The sequence below is a fragment of the Strix aluco genome, chromosome 15 (assembly GCF_031877795.1).
Source record: "Strix aluco isolate bStrAlu1 chromosome 15, bStrAlu1.hap1, whole genome shotgun sequence".
In the NCBI taxonomy this organism is placed as follows: Eukaryota; Metazoa; Chordata; class Aves; order Strigiformes; family Strigidae; genus Strix; species Strix aluco.
In genome coordinates, this window is record NC_133945.1 from 21,355,172 (window position 1) to 21,374,078 (window position 18,907).

The following is an 18,907-nucleotide window of genomic DNA, read 5'->3' on the forward strand; positions in this document are numbered from 1 at the left end:
GTACAGTCAAAAATTAGCTGGTTCCGGTTTCGATGACTATAAATTCTTCTTTTTTTATATAAATCAAACTTTTAAGAACATGTTAAATTGGTTAACTAAATGACAAGTGTATAAAAACTAACTTGTAGTGGAAATATTTAGTAAAAGCAGCAAAATTGCTATTAATTAAATGTAAATGCTACATGTAGAAAGCTGGATTTGCTATCGGCATCTCTGCTCCCTGTGGTGTGTTCAGCGCTGTGGGTGAGGCAACTCAGGACTTGCTTGTCACTAGCACGGGCAGCAGGACTGAGAGATGGCTCTTGAGAGAAGCCTTTCCTGAAGAAGGGGTGCTAATAAATGGGTTTAAAGTAATGGGTGGTTTGGGGACTGTTCTCAAAGGGCTAGTTTACTTAATGCTTCTGTAATTTTCTTGCTTTTTGTTTTTTCGTAGGCATGCCTCCCATTCGGGACTTGGTGAGCCACTCCCCTAACCAGTCAGGTCAGCTATTTAAATCTCACCTTTTTTTTTGCACTGCGTGTGTTTGTAGTAGTTACATGTATCACATGATTTTGTCTGATCTTTTTATTTATTTTTTTATTCTTTAGCTTATGTTTTCAAATAGCATGTGCTGTGTGAATGACTGACTTAAGTGTACTTTCTCTGTGCCATTACACATTTGCTTAAACTACACATTTGGTGAACTATGTTTAATCAAACATTTTTAATTTTCTAAAATAACATCAGAATTCATACCAAAGCAGATATTTTGGCTCTGTGGCACCTTGGCTTTAAAGCACTATATGTCATTTTTTACCTTTATGCTTACATGTTAAATTGCCTCTTCATGGTATTGCATTGAATAATGTGTGCAGGCCTGTGCTTTATATCAGAGACATTTCATGGCACCGTGGTGGAAATCACGTCTGGGGGCCTCTCTGTTTTGAATGCTGAGTTTGTGCTGGGGTAGCACGTGTGTGAAGGCCTGCAGCTGCGTACATGGCTTACTGGGTATGCTGGTGAAGAACACTCGCTGTCTGAGTAACACTTTGGAGCGTGCGTGCTGTGTGAGGACGCGGGGACATGCCGTGTGAGACGCGCTGCAGTAGGGTGGGCAGCGCTGGAGGATGGTCTGTACTGGCTGTGCTGTGTCCCGTCGGGCCCTAAGCGCTTCCCGGGGCATTCCTTGTGGTTACCCTGAAGGCTGTCCTCCAGGGGGTGATGTTCAACCTCCCCTCTCTTCTCTCGCGCTGATCTGGGCCCCTGGGCGAGGCTGCAGGGGTGCTCGTGCAGCAGGAGCGGGGGGCCAGAGCCCCCGCTGGGGCAGCGCAGGGGGGCAGCGTGCAGGCGGGTCCCTTGGGGCGCAGCGGGACACGCACCCTTGTCCTGGCAGCCTTCCCGTCCTGCGCCTGCAGCTGGGGAGCTGCCGGGAGGCTCACAGCTACCTCTGCCAGCTCTGGGGCTGGAGTGCTGTAAGAAGACACGCTCTGCAAGACCTTTTTCTCTACCACAGAGAAACAGATACGTGACATTAGCAAACAGATTTTATTCTTTTGGTTTTGTCATTTCATAATAAAGGTGCTTTTTAGCTTGTTTACTAAAAGCTAAAAACCTTGTTTACTAAAATGCATTTTTTTCATAAGGACTGAAGGTACAATAATGGGCAAGGTATAGTACTGACAGTCTGTGGGTACCAGTATGTGCTGGGACTGGAAAAGGAGGCAGGGAGCAAGATTCAAGTATTTCTTAATTTATGCTTCTAAATCCTACTGTTTATTTTAGACCATGTGATGGTACTTTAAAACAAACAAACTACTTCAGAAAATACACAGAGTTTCCTGCAAACACTTCCTTCAGGGGTAACTCATAGCTAGAAAGCATTGAATTATTGCAAGTTACTGAAAAAAATCTTAGTAGATTACTGAATTTTAAGAAACTCAGGCTTGTGTATTTTTTTTTTTTTCCCAGGATTTAAGCAGCAAAAGTTCAGTTGCAACTTCTAAGTATTTCTGGGAGAAGACCATGAGTAGGCTGTTACTGACTTGTTTTGCTGTGCACCAAATGCAGTATGTTGTCAGTTTTGAGGGTGTGTTTGTGCTATCTGCTAGATACGAAAACCCAAAGATAATACTTTTGCTTATTCAGTATTTATATACTCAGTCTCAGAAGTTCATGGGTTGTGGAGGTTCAGATAGGAATATTTCAGAACAGTGGCTCATATTAGACTGACACATTTATGTCCAGGAAAAAGACTTAGTCAAGGTAGTTTTGTATGTAATAGGATAGAATTCTGGGTGACTGGATATTAATCATTATATGATGTTTGTGTATTGGCTTGTTACAAACTGTGCATTGCATCTAAATTAGTATAATAGAATTTTGATAAATACAGGCTTTCTTTTATGTATTCTATTGTTGTGCAAATTAGGGTTTGTTTACCATTTCACTCTGGCTTGTAGTCATAACCTGTATCTTTCTCGGCACTGAATTCAGGTTGTTTGCCATCTGTATGCTTTCATGTTGTTTTTAAAATTGATCGTGTTATTGGGATGATGTTTATGTAACCAAGATTTTGTTTTGTTAGGGCAGCTTTTGATGCTGTTGGTTCTCTCCTTTGTGAGAGTGCAGACAACTCTTTGATTAGTCTTTTAATATAGGTTAAATGTCTTTTTTCAAAATATCAGTGTGAGATTTGGAATCTTGGGTTTCGCTGGACAACTGCTCAGATCCTACAGTGTTTTTTCCAGTAACACGTCAATAGGCAGGTTCTGGGTTATGTTCAGCTGAACAAATGTCTTCCAGTTCTCCCAAGGGTGCTGTGTGGATCGTTTCTCCCAGCCTGTGGAGCTGCCAGGCACTCTGACTATTGCAGCACTATTCCTACCTACCACAGGTCTCTTTCCACTACTCCCTGTTCCAAATTGCTGTGCCAGGGCCCTTGTTTCTCTTGTAGTGACCACATGAAGCTTACCCGATTGCTTCTGGACACTCTCAAGCTTCCACTGTCGTGGTTGCTGAGGAGCAGTGGGTGATCCCTGCTCTGTGCTGCTCCAAGCTACGTACTCCTGGAGGCAGGGTCTTTGGCTAGACTCTTTTTTCACTGTAGGATGAATAATGTTGATACTGATGCAAAATTAATTAAATATAGACCAAAAACTTGTGGTGCATCAGTGTAATAATAAACTGTCTGTAGTAACTTAAATGTAAGCTTTTTTGATTTGTTCCTTCCCATTTCCTCATAGCTCATCAAGATCATAAATTCAGATAATGTAGTATTTAAATTTTGTCACTCTGATGTAAAAATATGGGATTTTCTGCTTGTCATGGTGTTCTGAAATTCCTTTTGGGAGATGGAAGCACTGAAATAAGGTCTCTTTTTAAATCTACATCAGCTGTGCTTCTCTTCAGATTGGTCAGTCATGCTTAAAACAATAAACCTCATCAACCCTTTTTGTGGTTGAGCGCTAAGAGCAGCTCCTGCTGGATGATCCCTGCATTTGAGAGCTGAGCTACCACCAAAAGCTCTATCTTGTGTACAGTTGAACCTCTGAGGAAGGTGGCAGTTTTGACTGAGGGTTTTAATAGAGTAGATGCAACTCAGTTACTTATCACTGAGCAGTAGGAGGGGGTTGGCGGGTGTCAGGGTGGGGGCTTGGGTGCAAAGTTGGCCCTCCTTGTAGCTGGTGCGGCTGGTGGCTTCCTTTCAGACTTCGGTTAACAATGTGTTTCTTGGAAACACCAGAGGCTTATAAATTAGTGTTACATTTTTAAAGCAGCCAGTCCCTAAATGTTCTTTAAATAGCTTTTGAGAAAATGAAGGATTAATAGCTGTAGCGTTTTGTTGCCGTTGGCTCTCTTAACCTGAGCAGGTGCGGTGTCATGAAGGTATTCGGGCACAGCGACTGCACCTTCTTCTAGTCGGATGTAAGGCATGTGCTGTAAAAATCTATTAAGAATGAGAAGGAGCTATAAAACTTTTATCTTTAGGTACATATATTTTGAATATTCTAAGTAAAGGCAAAAAAGAGAACATTTCAAAGAAAAGCTGACAGTTTCTTTTTTTAAAAACCTGAACATTTTAATGGGCAGAGAAGCGTAGTTTGCTACGTATACCGCCGTTGAGCGTACACTGGTATGGTGGTTCTTCCAGTGCAGGCAAATACTAAGTAAAAAAACTTCACTGATGTTTCGTGCTTGCGTTGTGCTGCCAAGTTCATTACTATTTTTCGCACGCTTCACACTTTCAGAGTTTCATCTTCTAGTGCACCTGTGTGACACTGTTTTGATTTAACAGTTGGGGGGAGGTCCCTGCAGTAAAGCTTTAGACAGATGAAAATTGATAGCACTTATTTTGAGGCAGATATTCCACAGTGCATGTATTTAACCAGGAAAAGTTTATAAGTGAATTAGTATGAGGCATGATCAGCTTATAAAAAAGCAGCAGTACTTCTTACATAAATGAAAATGAGAAGTACCAGTTCAGCTACTGCACTTAATCTGTACTTCTGCGGCAGCAGAACTTTAGATTGGTCTTGTGGTTTTTGTGTTGGATTGCTATTGTATAAAAAAAAAAATCTTAAATAACTTGTACTTAAGAATTCTTGACAGGGGTGGGAAGGTGTGTGTTTCTCTGGCTGTTGTCACATAGCAATTGGTACTACAAGGTCAGTTTACTATCCTGTTTAGATTTCTGCCTTTCAGAATGTCTTTGATTTTATATAGTATCTCAGTTATTAATATGTATAAGCTTTTAGAAAATACTTTGTATATGGTGATACGGAGTATTTCTAAAAAAATCCTTTTTCTCTGGAGAAAAAAAACCTGTACCTTTTAGGAGTGCTTCTTTGTGCTCTCTGTGAGAGTGCAGCTTTGCATGCTGGTGAGAGGTGTGGTGGGTTGTGTGCGGTGGTGCTCTGAGCAGCTGTACCGGGAAGCTTTCTCTGTCATCTTCAGTGGCTGTAGTGTTAAAATAAGCCAAATAATTCCTGGCTTAGTACCTTTATACTTTTTTTCCTCTTCTGCTTAATGAAGTAATAATACTAAATTTATAATAATGCTCTTGGACTTTCCTTCTTCCCTTTAGATCTGAACCACAGTGGTCTAGGATCCCATTATGAAAATTCTCACTGGGGACCAGTCTCTTCAAATAGTGACTCCAGCACAAACTGGGATAAAGTTATTGTAGACGGCTCTGACAAAGAAGCATGGCCATCAATCACTGGCAGTGACCCAGAGTTGACATCAGAATGTATGGACACTGACTCTGCCTCTAGCTCTGGGTCAGAGAGAAACCTCGTTATAATGGCTTCAGGGAGCACAGGTGGTGAAAATGATGGCATTCGAAATGGCATTGGACATGGTTCTCAAAATAAGTTTGTGGTTGGTAGCAACAGCAATAATGTGGGCAATGGAAGTATTAATGGGCCGTGGGGTTTATCCCATGGAACCATAATAAGCACATGTCAAGTTTCTGTGGATGCTCCTGACAGCAAATCTGAAAGTAGCAACAATAGAATGAATGCTTGGGGCACCATAAACTCTTCATCAAATGGAGGGTTAAATCCAAGCACTTTGAATTCAAATGGCAACCATGGTGCCTGGCCTGTATTGGAGAACAATGGACATGCCCTGAAAGGGTCTGTAGGGAGTGGTAATCCTGGCACAAATATCCAGTGCAGTACCATAGGTCAGATATCTAATAGTCAGAGTATTAACTCTAAAGTGGGTGGTTCAGCCCATGGTTCCTGGGGAAGCCTTCAGGAAAATTGTGATTCTGAAGTAAATGGTACAAGGAAGGTTTCATTCAGTGGGCAACCTCAAAACCTTAACACTGAAATGAATGGACCAAATAACACTACTAACTTTATGACCTCTAGTTTACCAAACTCTGCTGGTTCAGTGCAGATTAACGAACTGCCTAATAATACAGGGCATGGGGCCTGGCGTGTGAGCACAATGAATCATTCTCAGATTCAGGCCTCTCCAGTTACAAATGGCACTTCCATTTCTCATCTTAGCAATGGTGAGGCGAAAAATGGTGGCTCTTACGGTACTACATGGGGTGCCTATGGTTCTAATTACTCTGGAGACAAATGTTCAGGCCCAAACAGCCAAGCTAATGGTGACACTGTGAATGCAACTCTAATGCAGCCAGGCATTAGCGGGCCTGGCAGCACTAACTTTCAAATCAACGGGAATAAAGGAGGAGGGGTGTGGGAGGCAGGGACAGTCAACTCCCAGAACATGCCATGGGGGAGCGGAAATGGTGCGAGTGCTGGCGGGAGTAGAAGAGGATGGGGCAACCCTGCACAAAACACTGGCACTAACATTTCAAATGGGGAGTGGAGTAAACTGCCCAGTAATCAGCATTCCACCGAGAGCGTGAATGGCAACAGCAGGAAGTTTACAAACGGATGGAAATCTACTGAGGAGGATGACCTTAACAGCCAGAGTTCTGCTGCCTCTCAGATAACCGAGCAGAACAGCGCATGGGCCAAAACTGGTACGGGGGACAGCGAAGGTAGTTCGGAGAGCACTGGATGCCATGAAGATAGAGTAACTACGGAAGGACAGAATCGAGAGAGAAGGAAAGTTGACCAGCATGCATTACTCCAAAGCATAGTGAACAGAACTGACTTAGATCCACGTGTCCTTTCCAACTCTGGTTGGGGACAGACTCCAATCAAACAGAACACTGCCTGGGATACCGAAACATCCCCGAGGGGTGAAAGAAAAACTGACAATGGGACAGAGGCCTGGGGAGGCTCTGTGACACAGACTTCCAGCTCAGGGGGGTGTGTGGATAGACCTAGCCCTAACAATAATGATACCTCATCTGTATCAGGGTGGGGAGATCCAAAGTCTGCTACAAGGTGGGGAGACTCCAAAGGGTCAAACAGCCAAGGGGGGTGGGAAGAAGATTCTGCTGCTACAGTAATGGTCAAGAGCAATCAATCATGGGGAAGTGGCAAAGAGGAAAAGGCATCTTGGAATGACGCACAGAAGATCAAACAGGGATGGGTAGATGGGCAAAAGGCCAGCCAGGGTTGGGCAGTTTCTGCCGGTGATAGCTGGGGTGAAAATTCAAGAAGTAACCATTGGGGTGAGGCAAAGAAATCCAGTTCGGGAGGTAGCGACAGTGACAGATCAGTATCTGGTTGGAATGAGCCAGGTAAATCAAATTCTGTTACTTGGGGAGGTAATAATACAAACCCAAATAATTCTTCAGGATGGGATGAGCCTGCGAAGTCTAATCAGAACCAGGGCTGGGGAGACCCTCCTAAATCCAATCAGCCTCAAGTTTGGGGGGATTCATCAAAGCCAATCAACTCTCCAGAATGGAACAAACAGGATGTTGGCTCCTGGGGAGCACCATCTGCCACAACCAAACCCCCAGGGTCGTCAGGCTGGCTGGGTGGACCGATGCCGGCACCAGCAAAGGAGGAAGAACCCACTGGCTGGGAGGAGCCGTCCCCTGAATCAATACGCCGTAAAATGGAAATTGATGATGGAACTTCTGCTTGGGGTGATCCAAGCAAATACAACTACAAAAATGTGAATATGTGGAATAAAAATGTCCCAAACAGTAGCAGCAGTTCAGACCAGCAAGCACAGGTACATCAGCAGCTACTGTCTTCAAGTGCCATGTCTAGCAAGGAGAGCAGTTCGGGCTCTGGTAAGACTTGGTTTTATGCAAATTTGTGGTTTCTGTTAATTTTAAAACAATTTGTTTGTTCTACCTTCATATACCAATATTTTAGTTTCCAAGTGGAAAGGGGAAGGTGCCAATGAAGTACCATTTTATTTTTTAAAAGGAAAAGTAACAGTGATGCTTATAGATGCTTGATATTTTTATACAGATTGGAAGATTGTTCTCGTTTTAAATAGCTTGAGTAATAAAGACTCCACAGCTCTACTTGAATTCTGGGGTGTGAGAACACATAGAAAATATTTTAAATAGTATCTGAGGAACAAAAGTATTTAAGTATTTTTCTTCATTTGATTCTAAAACAGTTAAAACTTAATGTTGCCAAAAGACTTCCCCCCCCGCCCCCAAAAAACCCCAACCAACCAAAAAAACCCACGTTGAGCTGCTACAAGAGAGAACAAAGGGTGATGGTTTCATACAGGAAGCCTGATCTTGTCATTTTGGGAGCAGTGAATAATGATACTTGCAGATGAGCTTGTGTGGTGGTGATGAAGTACTTTGTGCTCTGTCTCTTTTTTTCAGGTGTGAAGGGAAGTAGCTTAAATATAATGAGCAGCTCTTTAGGAACTTAATATCTTAGAAATTTCTGTTATCAGAATGTATTTTTTTACATATGAAACTTGTATTTTTGTGTTGTTCTTTTTAATAGAACAGTTTACAGTTGTAGTAATTACCTTCATACAAAACGTAAATGTCTACTAATATGCTTTTTATTGTATGTTATGGATCTAGAAAACACAAAGCACTTGAGTCTCTTTAGATAGCTTTTAAAATGCTGTTTAAAAACATGTCAATAACTCATACTGCTTTGAAAGGTTGGGGAGAGCCTCCTACTCCAGCCACTACTGTAGATAATGGAACTTCAGCGTGGGGTAAGCCCATGGATACTGGTACTAGCTGGGGAGAACCCATCAGCGATGCAGCAGGCACCTCTGGCTGGGGAAATGCTTCTCTTGGTCAACAGGCTTCAAATAAACCTGGTGAGTGCTTTCTGCAGCACCTTTGAATTAAGGGTGTGGAGGATGGTGAAATACCTCTATAGAAGCTTTACGTTTTTGAGGGCTTTTGAAGTAAACACCAAGCTAACTTAGGTGTTAAGGGCAGTCAGTTGCTGGTGAAATGTTAACGTGCTTGATTTTTTTCACAACAGGGCCTAAATCTATGCAAGATAGTTGGTGTGGAGATGATATGCCATTGACAGGCAGTCGTCAGACCAGCTGGGAGGAAGAGGAGGATGTAGAGATTGGAATGTGGAACAGCAGTTCTTCACAAGAAGCTAACCCATCTTTAAATTGGCCACCATATATGAAAAAAATGCCCACAAAGGTAATGAGGAGGTTGAGTCAAGGTTTCTGCACTGCTGTCACTTCTAAAAGCCACGTCAGAGCAGATTGCTGCGCTGAGTGGTGCCATTAAGCTTTAACCTTCATTCATAACGTTTTATGATGTAACTTTAGCAGTAGGTGGTGAACATCTCCCGAGTATCACAGGAATTCCTTTCTGTTTTTAAGGGAATAATGAAAGGTGGAAATAAGCAAGATGAAACATGGATCAATCCATTCATTAAGCAATTCACAAATCTCAGTTTTTCAGTAAGTATTTACTTCTGCCTGGCTTTACTGCCTTTGTACAGTGCCAGTTATAATGCACAAAGATTAAAATGCTTAATTAGCCTGTGTTTTTCGTAGTATTTTTACTTCTGTTTGTATTCCCTCTCGCCCATCCCTTTTCTTTGCATCCTCATTACAAAAAGAGCTCCTTATCGATGAGAAGTGTTTTTGTAAACACTACCCAGGTATTCATCCAGTAGCCTGGTGTTTTACTTAATAATCTTACATATATATTTTGGTGAAGATACCTGTTCTCAATTGGGTAACAGCTTAAAGGGAGAAAATGCTTTAAAACAGCATCTGATTTGTCTCGATTTTTTTTTCTTGCAGGTTTGAATTGAAATATTATATAGGAATCTCTTAGGTTTAGCTTTTAAAAATATTACTATTAAATAATTATGATTCATTTTATTACTTCAGAGAGAATCACCAGAAGAAACCATACAGAGCAATAAGATGGACATGTCTGGAGGTAAGAATAGGAGAACCTAGCTAGGTTTTATTGCTTTCCTTTCCAGTCTCTCTTCTAGTTCATATCCTTCTGTAAATTACTTTTTTAAAACTATATATATATAAAATATACATAGTTATAGCTATATATAGTTAAATATATGTATCCCTAAAGAAGAGGAATACCCTTGTAGAGAAGAAAATCTGTCATGTGAGCAATGCTACACACCTGAATCACCTGGTTGCTATAGTAGTAGTATCCATAAATCAAGCTAAGCTTATATATATTAAGTTGACATGAAAGAATGTTTTCGGGGTGTGGTGGGTTTGTTTCTTGTACTATCAGTATCTAGATCACCTTCTGGATACCTTCACTAAATATAAACAGAAATGTTCCCAATAACACACTGGCTCATCATGGTTCATTCCTGGAAACACATTTTCAGTTCTAAGAACTAAGTTAATACTGAAAATGACTTCAGAAACACTTAAACCTGAGTGTAAAATGTCTTGTGAACAGTTTTATTTAAACCCACTGACTGTTATGGTTCCTCTAGCAAATCAAAAATAGTATCATTCTTTAATACATTAGTAACAGTATATTCTAATGATAGAATATTTAATTAAAAGTAATAGTAGTTTTTATTGTAGTTGCACTCTTTATTCCAGTTTAAAATGGGGTATTTTCACTGTGGGGCTCATAGTCTATTGTGTAAAGAAATTGTTCTTTGAATTTTAGATTTTAATATTAATGGCAAGCCTCATATTTCAATTATTTCTTTTTTTTTTTTTAATTTGCTTTAAAATATCTGCTTGGAAAGTAATTCTCTTGTACTGCATGCAGTGAAGTATTAATGGACTCCTTTATTACTGCTTATTTGATCTTCTAGCTTGCCTAGTGGAATTAATGATAAAAGATAACTTGAAATTTGCCTTAATAAACACACATACTTTAAATTTGTGAGGTGGTTGGGTTTCTTTTTAGCTAAATAGTGTTTTTTTTTTTCTTAACTGAATCAAATTAAAAGGCCTCTGAAATATTACACAGATGTAAGGGATGTGATAAAGATACCACTTCAAAGCCAAGACAGTGCTTATTGCCGCTAACAAAAAAAAGCGGCGTTCACATCTGGAGACTCAGGTTTAAACAATTGCACTTTCTTGTTTTGAAGAGAAGACTGAGAATAATATTTTTGTGAAGCCTAGCAAAATCTGATGCTTTGCTGATTCCGAGTTTTATGTTGTCTGTAGCCATTGATTCAGTGTTTCCTTTCCCTTTTCAGTAAAGCCCAGAGAGTTTGAAGCTAAGCTGCTGTTTTCTGTTGTTAGTGTCTAGTTGAGAGCAGTATTAGCTCAGCTCTTCATAAGCATAAACTGGTTTCTAGTGTATCTGGAAAACTGAGTAATCCTTCAGTGTCGTAGCCGTGCCTCTTGCCTTTTCTTAGGGTTATTGCAGGATAAGCGGATGGAGATGGATAAGCATGGCCTCAGTGTCGGAGATTACAATCGTGTGGTTGGAAAAGGCCCTGGTTCTCGTCCTCAAATTTCCAAAGAGTCTTCCATGGATCGCGGTCCTTACTTCGATAAGGTCAGTGGGTGTCTTACTGGTGGGCACTGCTAAAGTTCTCTGACTGCACTCTTGAGTAGTACCTGTGTGCTCCTTAGCTTTCTGCATTTAGTGCAGAGGGAAATCAGGGCTTTCTTGTTAATCCGTAAGTTATGTTTTGTTCTTTTTAACTTACTGATATAAGATACTAAGCACTTTCTGTAGCCCGTTTGCAGTGCCAATGACTAACCTGATCTCTTTTGTTTTCTGCCTATTTCCTGCTGGTGCTGGACTGTCATGTGACTCTTCCCTTCTGTTCCTGGCAATGGTTTCTCCCTTCCGCTTGCTTGCTGGCTGGGTGTTGCGCATCGGTTTGTCTGTCCAATCAGGATGGCATTGTAGCAGACGAGTCCCAAAACATGCAGTTTATGTCCAATCAAAACATGAAGCTTCCCCCTTCAAATAATGCACTACCTAACCAAGCCCTTGGCTCCCTAGCAGGGCTGGGTATGCAAAACTTGAATTCTGTTAGACAGGTAAGGCTGTGTGCATATCCTTGGCATGTTACTTGACAGCATTTAATACTTTTTGATATAACGTCCTAGCTACCTATGTGATTAATATGTGTTTAACTTCTAATTCAAATGTGTAGGGGTGGGAGAAGCAGCAGAAGAGGTTTATTGCCACTAACTGTCCGTCCTTTCCCCAGAATGGCAATCCCAGTATGTTTGGTGTTGGTAATATAGCAGCACAGCCCAGGAGCATGCAGCAGCCTCCAGCACAACCTCTTAATTCATCTCAGCCTAATCCACGTGCTCAAGTGCCTCCTCCATTACTATCCCCTCAGGTAACTGAGTACACAAAACATTCTGTGTGTAAACTACCAAAATACTGCCTCAGAAAATTGGTTTCTGTTTATTGGTGTTGCTGATATTTATTCTGTAAATATTTGAAAACCGATTTGGCTTGATGAGTGTTTCAGAAACCAGGCAACTGTTGACTGGAGGTTGTAATATTCTACATCTAGTGTAACTAATGGCACGTTACTGTCAGTCGCTCTTCATACTGGTCCGTTTTGCAGGTTCCAGTATCATTACTGAAGTATGCACCAAACAACGGTGGCCTGAGCCCACTTTTTGGCCCACAACAGGTAGCCATGTTGAATCAACTGTCCCAGTTAAACCAGCTTTCTCAGATCTCCCAGTTACAGGTAAGCTAACAAAGCTAGTTGCTCCGTGTTCTGTTTGGAAGTCTAAGTAGAGACTTACGTCAGCTATAAACTGTTCTTAAAAAAACCACCACAAAACACTGTCTCCTAGCGGTTGTTGGCTCAGCAGCAAAAAGCGCAGAATCAAAGAAGCATGCCTTCTGGTGGTCGTCAACAGCAGGAGCAGCAGGTAAATAAATACATTTACTATTAACTTTTCAAACTGTCTTTAAAACTTTTTCATCCTGAGCTGCGCTTCTTGTTGTAAACTCTGCTGAAGTGTGCGAGAGCGAATGGGATTTTGGCAAGCTTTAGAGGAGGGACTTGGCTTAGTGCTGGGGTTTTGCTGTGCTGAGACGCATGGAACCCAAAGATGTGTTTCATTCTCTTTCTTTAAAGGTGGAAAAGCTTTTGCCTATTTATATTGTAACTGCTCTGTTTTTTTAAGGGTCGATCTCTTAGTATGCAGCAACAGATGATGCAACAGTCCCGTCAGCTTGATCCAAACCTGTTAATGAAGCAGCAAACTCCACCCTCTCAACAGCAGTCACTCCATCAACCCACCATGAAATCCTTCCTTGAGAATGTCATACCCCATGCTACTCCTGAGCTACAGAAAGGGCCATCACCAATAAATGCGTTCAGCAGCTTCCCCATAGGTGGGTTTCTCCGGGCTAACTCCGTGCAGTCAGTTAATGCTTACGTGACACACGGCCTTTCTTTTCACGTTGCCTGCCGCCTCTGAAAACAACAGTGACTGTAATCCTGTCAGCTCTCACGATTTTAATGGAAGTAGTAATTCTTTGTGGGGCTTATCCGGTTATCCTTGTTCACCAAAGACCTTTTTTCACAAGTGCACTCATGCCCAGAAGTGACTGTATTTCAGTGCAAAATGCTTTACGTTCTTAAAGAATGTCTGTCTCCTTTTATTTCTTTTTTTATCCTCTGGGTCCCAAGGGTGACCAAAGTCCTTTTGCAGTTATGATTCCTGGAGCTAAAGGACTTTTAGAAGTGGAATCCACACAGAGAATCCATTGATGTGGTCCCATTTCCTTGGATTTTAAAAACATTTCCAATGAATCTGGAATTGCATAGTTAGAACAAAATGTTGATTTCCCTTTTAGTGATTTTTATCCAGGGAAGAAAGCTTTTAGCTCTGCATTCTTAAAAAACGGTTGTCTCGTTTCAGGCAAAATGTCTGAATGTTTATAAATACAAACATCTCCTGTTTCTTTCTCCCTACATTTCCAGGCTTCTGTCCAATTTCTACTTCAGAAATTACAGGCTTGTATATTTTCTCCTTACTTAGGTCCCTTTTTAACGCTATCGTATCCTTATTACAACTGTTTATCATTTACCTCTGTTCCTTGTCCCTGGTTTTTTCATCCTCTTCAGTTTGCTTTTCTATTTTATTCTAATCTGGTCGTTTCTGTTGGGCTGATTTCCTTTGCGTTCTCATTGCCCTTTGTAGAGAAGTTTGTTTAATAGAGAATGCTGCTGAAATCCTTGTGCTTATAGGTGGAGTGTTACAGAGCCAGTGGGTCAGTGCAGGCCGCGCTGGTGCGCTGCATGTGGCACACGGGGAGTTCTGCTTGTGGCCTAAGTCTAGGCTGCTGCTTAATAGTTGCTGCTGGTGACTGGCATCGAGATCTAACTACTGCTTTCATTCAGAGGGCAGAGCATAAAAATGAAGTTTGTTTAGCTATTAGAGATGCTGTGTTAGGTCTAGTGAAAGGAATATTTAACTTTCTCGCCAAACTTCGTGCTGAGTCATTGCATCCTGCCTATGTCAGGTTCCTTTCTGTTTAATTTCTTGAGCTGAATTGTTCTATATACTGTTGTTAAGTAGCTGCTTTCGCACCTTAATCATTGCCACGTTTTGGGAACCTGCAGTATTTGTAAGATTGTTTGAGATCCCTCGGGAATCTCTGCAGTGTATGTAAGAATTCCTTGGGGTCCCCTTGGAACAGTGCTGTATAGTGATGTAAGCAAGTGCAGTCACACTCAGTCCACAAATACAAACTTAAGGCTAGAAATAGTAGGTTGCTGGAATTTCTTCACCCTTAGTAAAAAACTGAGTCAAGAGGAGTATTGGTAGCATCCTCCAAGTGCACAGAGCATAGTAGCATAGGGGGGTGTGTGTGTGAGGAGGAGCTGACCTTGCCAAGTTGTCTTCTGGAAAATCTTGCAGGTGTGTGATTTCCTCCATGTTCTAGTGTTAACGTCAGGAGACCCAGCAACGAAAGCAGGGAGGTCCTGTTTGCACCCTGGGGAACTGAATTTGCTGAGATTCACTTGATATTTGTTCAGCAAAAGCAGAGATTGGGGGCAGGTGGGGGGTGTCCTTCTCTCTAGTTGACCAGAGCTGCAGTCACATCCTGATTCATTTATAGAATTAAATATTTCTAATATTAAAAATACCTTTTTCTGTCAAATAGTGAGTATAGCTGAACAATATAAAATCTCTCACAATTGGGTATGAAAAATTACTCGTGGGAAGACTGTTTAAATTACAGCTTGTGTCCAGGGACGGGTGTTCATCCTCAGTCCAGAGGTTCCAGATACGGAGCTATGGACGACGTGCGTAACGCCGAGGGGCCGGCATTAGCCTTATCGGCTCCGTGTGCCTCTTTGCCGGCTTGTGAGCTTTCGAACCCTTCTTTTAGAGGCCTGGCTCTGCAAGCTGCTTCAGAGTTAGAAGAAAGGTTACTGTTGTGCACAGCTTATTGCTCTGGCAACAGCAAAATGCCGGAGGGAGAGGTGTCAAGCTGCATTGATTGGACTTGTCCCTTTTTCTGTTTCGACTATTGATAGTTGTTATATTTCTGAAAACTCGGCTGTCCTGTTACAAGGCACTTTCTCTGAGACTTTTCAAGGGGCTGCTTTTCTAGCTTCAGCATCTGCTCATGCCTTTAACAAATGAAAAACAACTAAACAAAAAACCAAACCAACTTCTATATGACAGTGAATATCGACTTAGGAACAAAGCTAAGCACTAGTTTCCAGTGCTGAATTAAGGTGTTTCTAGTAGAGATTTGAGAAGTTCTCTGTGTGTCTCTGGCCCTAAATTAAAATGTTGTAGTGGTCTGTTTTCAGGAATGAAGTAAATAGATCTGAAGGGCTGGAAATGTAACCAGGTATGGTTGTGAATTCAGGATTCTTGGAAAGAGAGCAGGCATGCCAAAGTCCAACGGTGGGCGTTGTCCAAGCCCAGAGTAGCTGGTTCTCGCAGGTGTTGGGATTGATTTGGGTTGGCATCGTGTTGATTCTCTGGCAGATAAACATTTTGGAAAACAGACAACAGCTTAGAACAGGAGAAGACAAGTTTTGTTTGTTTTCTCTTACTGAGGTTTTAATATTCAGTGTGGACAGGATAAATGGAGGGAGGGGGTAGTGTTCCTTGTGCAGTTCCACGCAAAGTGCTTGTCTGTGCTGGTGTGGGTCAGAAGCTGGCAAGGTGTCCTGTTGAACAGTCCTAGTAAGAACGGGAAGGAGATTGTAACTGCAGATACTGGTACGTAACTTCTGCTGGGTAGGGATGAGTGCAGACACAGCCTCCTGCTGAGAAAAGTGTCTTCTGGAGCTGAGCATGGCTCTTCGAAGTACAGTACTTCTACTTTGTACAGGTGAGATCAGTGGTGGTGGTGCTGGACTGGTGTTAGAAATGCCACATCTTTTACATGTTTCCACTTTAGTTTCTCTATCTTCCTAATGGCTTCTTCCACTGACATTTTTGCATGAAGACACCATCTGAGAACTTCCAAGTGCTTTGCATTGCTTAGCTTAGCTTCTGTCTGTAGTAAGTTCACTGTATTAAATGCTAGAATGTTTCTCAAACAGAGATGTGGAAGCATGAAATAACTATAGTAATATGCTCTTAAATGTTTATTAGGACAATAGTGGTAATTAGCAGAAGAAAAGTGTTTAGTCTGTATTTCATAAGCTCTATATGTTTTTAGGAATGAACTCAAACTTGAATGTAAACATGGATATGAGCAGTATTAAAGAGCCACAATCTCGGTTGAGGAAATGGACTACAGTAGACAGCATTTCTGTGAACACATCGTTAGATCAAAACTCCAGCAAACATGGTATGTTAAACCTGTTGTGAAGTAGCATTTGATGTTGCACATCAGATTTCCACATTCCGTGTACAAAATGCAGGTTTGCTCTAGGTAGGCCTGTAGTTGTAGCTGCTGCTGTTCGTGTTGCTTGTAGCTGTCAGAATTTGTATTGTATTGTCTGTGCCAAACCCATTGCTTGTCTCGTACAGCAGCACATCGCTTTCATGAATGTTTTTACGTACAGAAGTGATCTTGTCACGAGATTTAGTGGAAACATTGTGCAGAATTCCCTGTTAACCAGACTTTTCTTTAAGTGTGACTATTGCTACTAGTTTTACCTTAATCTGGATAGGGGTGTTTCATATATGTTTAAATCAAAAGCTTTACATTTTCTAGCTTTCTTCCCCCCACCCTGCTGGCCTTAAGGTGGTTCATGGGGATTTAAGTCCGTGTGCACGCGTTCTGGTGATGCCTGACATTTTTAGTTACAGGTTTTGGTTATGAATGTGTACGTTTGCATTCTGAAAATGGGGAGGCTTAGAAGGGATAGACTAGTGCCATTGCTGCGCTTAGTTTGAGAGGAGGTGGACTTGGTTGCTTCATATTTCATTGCAGTAATTAGGATTCTTATGACATTTCAACTGTTTCAGTTGCTTGAAATCTCATCCAGTTAAAATCTGAGTCTTAGAGCACAAAGGTTCTTGTCTAAAGATAGTTATAAAATGTCTCCAGTCTCCTATTACTGTTCAGACTTCGGATTGTTTGGATATTTTTAGATTCGTCAGCTGTGTTACTACTGTGAAATGACTTGCTGCCGTAAGGCTCTAGTGGAGGTGCCCTGCTACTGCACTTCTGAACTTCAGCTGGTTGTTACCCACAGAAGTCAGAAGTGTCGGTGTTACTTTAGCTGTAGGTAATGTCTTCTGAACAGTATTAGGAATTTGATTATTTGAACTCCCTATTGCATTGAATCCTTAGTAAGTGTGATCTGTTTCCTCAGAACTGTAGAATGTTCTTGGCTTTGCTGCCTCATAACTTCTAAACTTTTCCTTACAGGACTTGCACAGAATCAAACAGATTCTGTACAGTGCTTTTGTTCCTTGCTCTGCCTCCAGTGATTCTTATTTTTTACTTTTTTCCCCTCCTGGGAATATGAGTAGAATTTACGGAGCTTTGCAGTAGCTAAAGGTCCTTCAGATTTTGTAGGTGTTTCTTCCAAGAGCTCTCCCATCACAGACGATACTCGCTGCCCCCGTTATCTGGTGGTGCTCTCACAGAATGCTCTTACCCCCTTGAATTAATATTTTACTTAAATTTACAAAGTATACTATTTTAGTGAGATGATTTTGTGGGAGATCATTCTTACAGTTTTCTCCTGAATTATACAGAGACATCTCATTTTAGATTATATAATCCTGTATGACTTCCTATATAGCTTGACATTGCAGGAGGACAGTATGCTGCTGTATATTTTGTGAATGCTTTACAAGGGCATGTTTCTGTATATAGATACATAAAAATAGTAAAATCTGCTATGAAAAATGTTTGACTACTTTTTTTTTTTGATAGGTGCTATTTCAAGTGGTTTTAGGCTGGAAGAGTCTCCATTTGTTCCCTATGACTTTATGAACAGCAGTAATTCACCAGCCAGCCCTCCCGGATCGATTGGGGATGGCTGGCCCCGTGCCAAATCGCCTAACGGCTCTAGCAGTGTTAATTGGCCCCCAGGTACACAGCGCCAGGGTCGCTCGCGCGGCTTCTTCCGTGTTCCTGGGTCACGGCGGGCGGGTGGGGAAACAGCCTGCAGAAAGCTGGGAGCAGTAGTTTTATTGTACGGAGAGAAGTGTATCTCCTGCTCTGAGATTGTACCCTGGGGAGACAGGACCAGAAGAACTAGAAATGAATAGAGTGAGAAGAAGACTAAATTAAGTAAATTAAATGCTTAAAATTGAGGTTTGGGATTTTCAGTCATTAAGAGATGTATTGTTTAGACAGCCGTTTCCTTTTAAAAAATTAAATCCAAATAAGCTGCTTTTCTGCCTCTGTATTCCTAGAGTTTCGTCCTGGTGAGCCATGGAAAGGTTATCCAAACATCGACCCTGAAACTGACCCTTACGTCACTCCTGGCAGTGTCATAAACAATCTCTCAATTAATACTGTGCGGGAAGTTGACCACCTCAGGGACAGGAACAGTGGTACGTTCAGTTTTCTGGTTGTGTACTGCTCTTCCCTCAGCCACGGCGAGAGACTCTTTACTCGGAGACGTGTTTTGCTACTTGCTCATCCCCCTGTTTATCTTCTGTGTGGTGGATTTCACGGCTGCAAAGCTCATCTTTGGCTCG

General features: G+C 41.6%; 1 protein-coding gene across 6 annotated transcripts in view; it reads left to right on the plus strand.

Moving 5' to 3' along the window:
- TNRC6A (trinucleotide repeat containing adaptor 6A) overlaps positions 1-18,907 on the plus strand; it is a 52,290-nt gene that overhangs the window by 28,505 nt on the left and 4,878 nt on the right. For 4 of the 6 annotated variants that reach the window (XM_074841196.1, XM_074841201.1, XM_074841197.1 and 1 more), the window contains 15 exons: positions 434-481; positions 5,064-7,655; positions 8,504-8,668; positions 8,839-9,014; positions 9,200-9,280; positions 9,719-9,770; positions 11,194-11,336; positions 11,684-11,830; positions 12,004-12,141; positions 12,376-12,504; positions 12,614-12,691; positions 12,950-13,160; positions 16,461-16,592; positions 18,135-18,293; positions 18,620-18,760. In XM_074841196.1, coding sequence (XP_074697297.1) covers positions 434-481; positions 5,064-7,655; positions 8,504-8,668; positions 8,839-9,014; positions 9,200-9,280; positions 9,719-9,770; positions 11,194-11,336; positions 11,684-11,830; positions 12,004-12,141; positions 12,376-12,504; positions 12,614-12,691; positions 12,950-13,160; positions 16,461-16,592; positions 18,135-18,293; positions 18,620-18,760 — 4,392 coding nt within the window. The other 2 variants (XM_074841202.1, XM_074841199.1) reach the window with 2 other exon arrangements.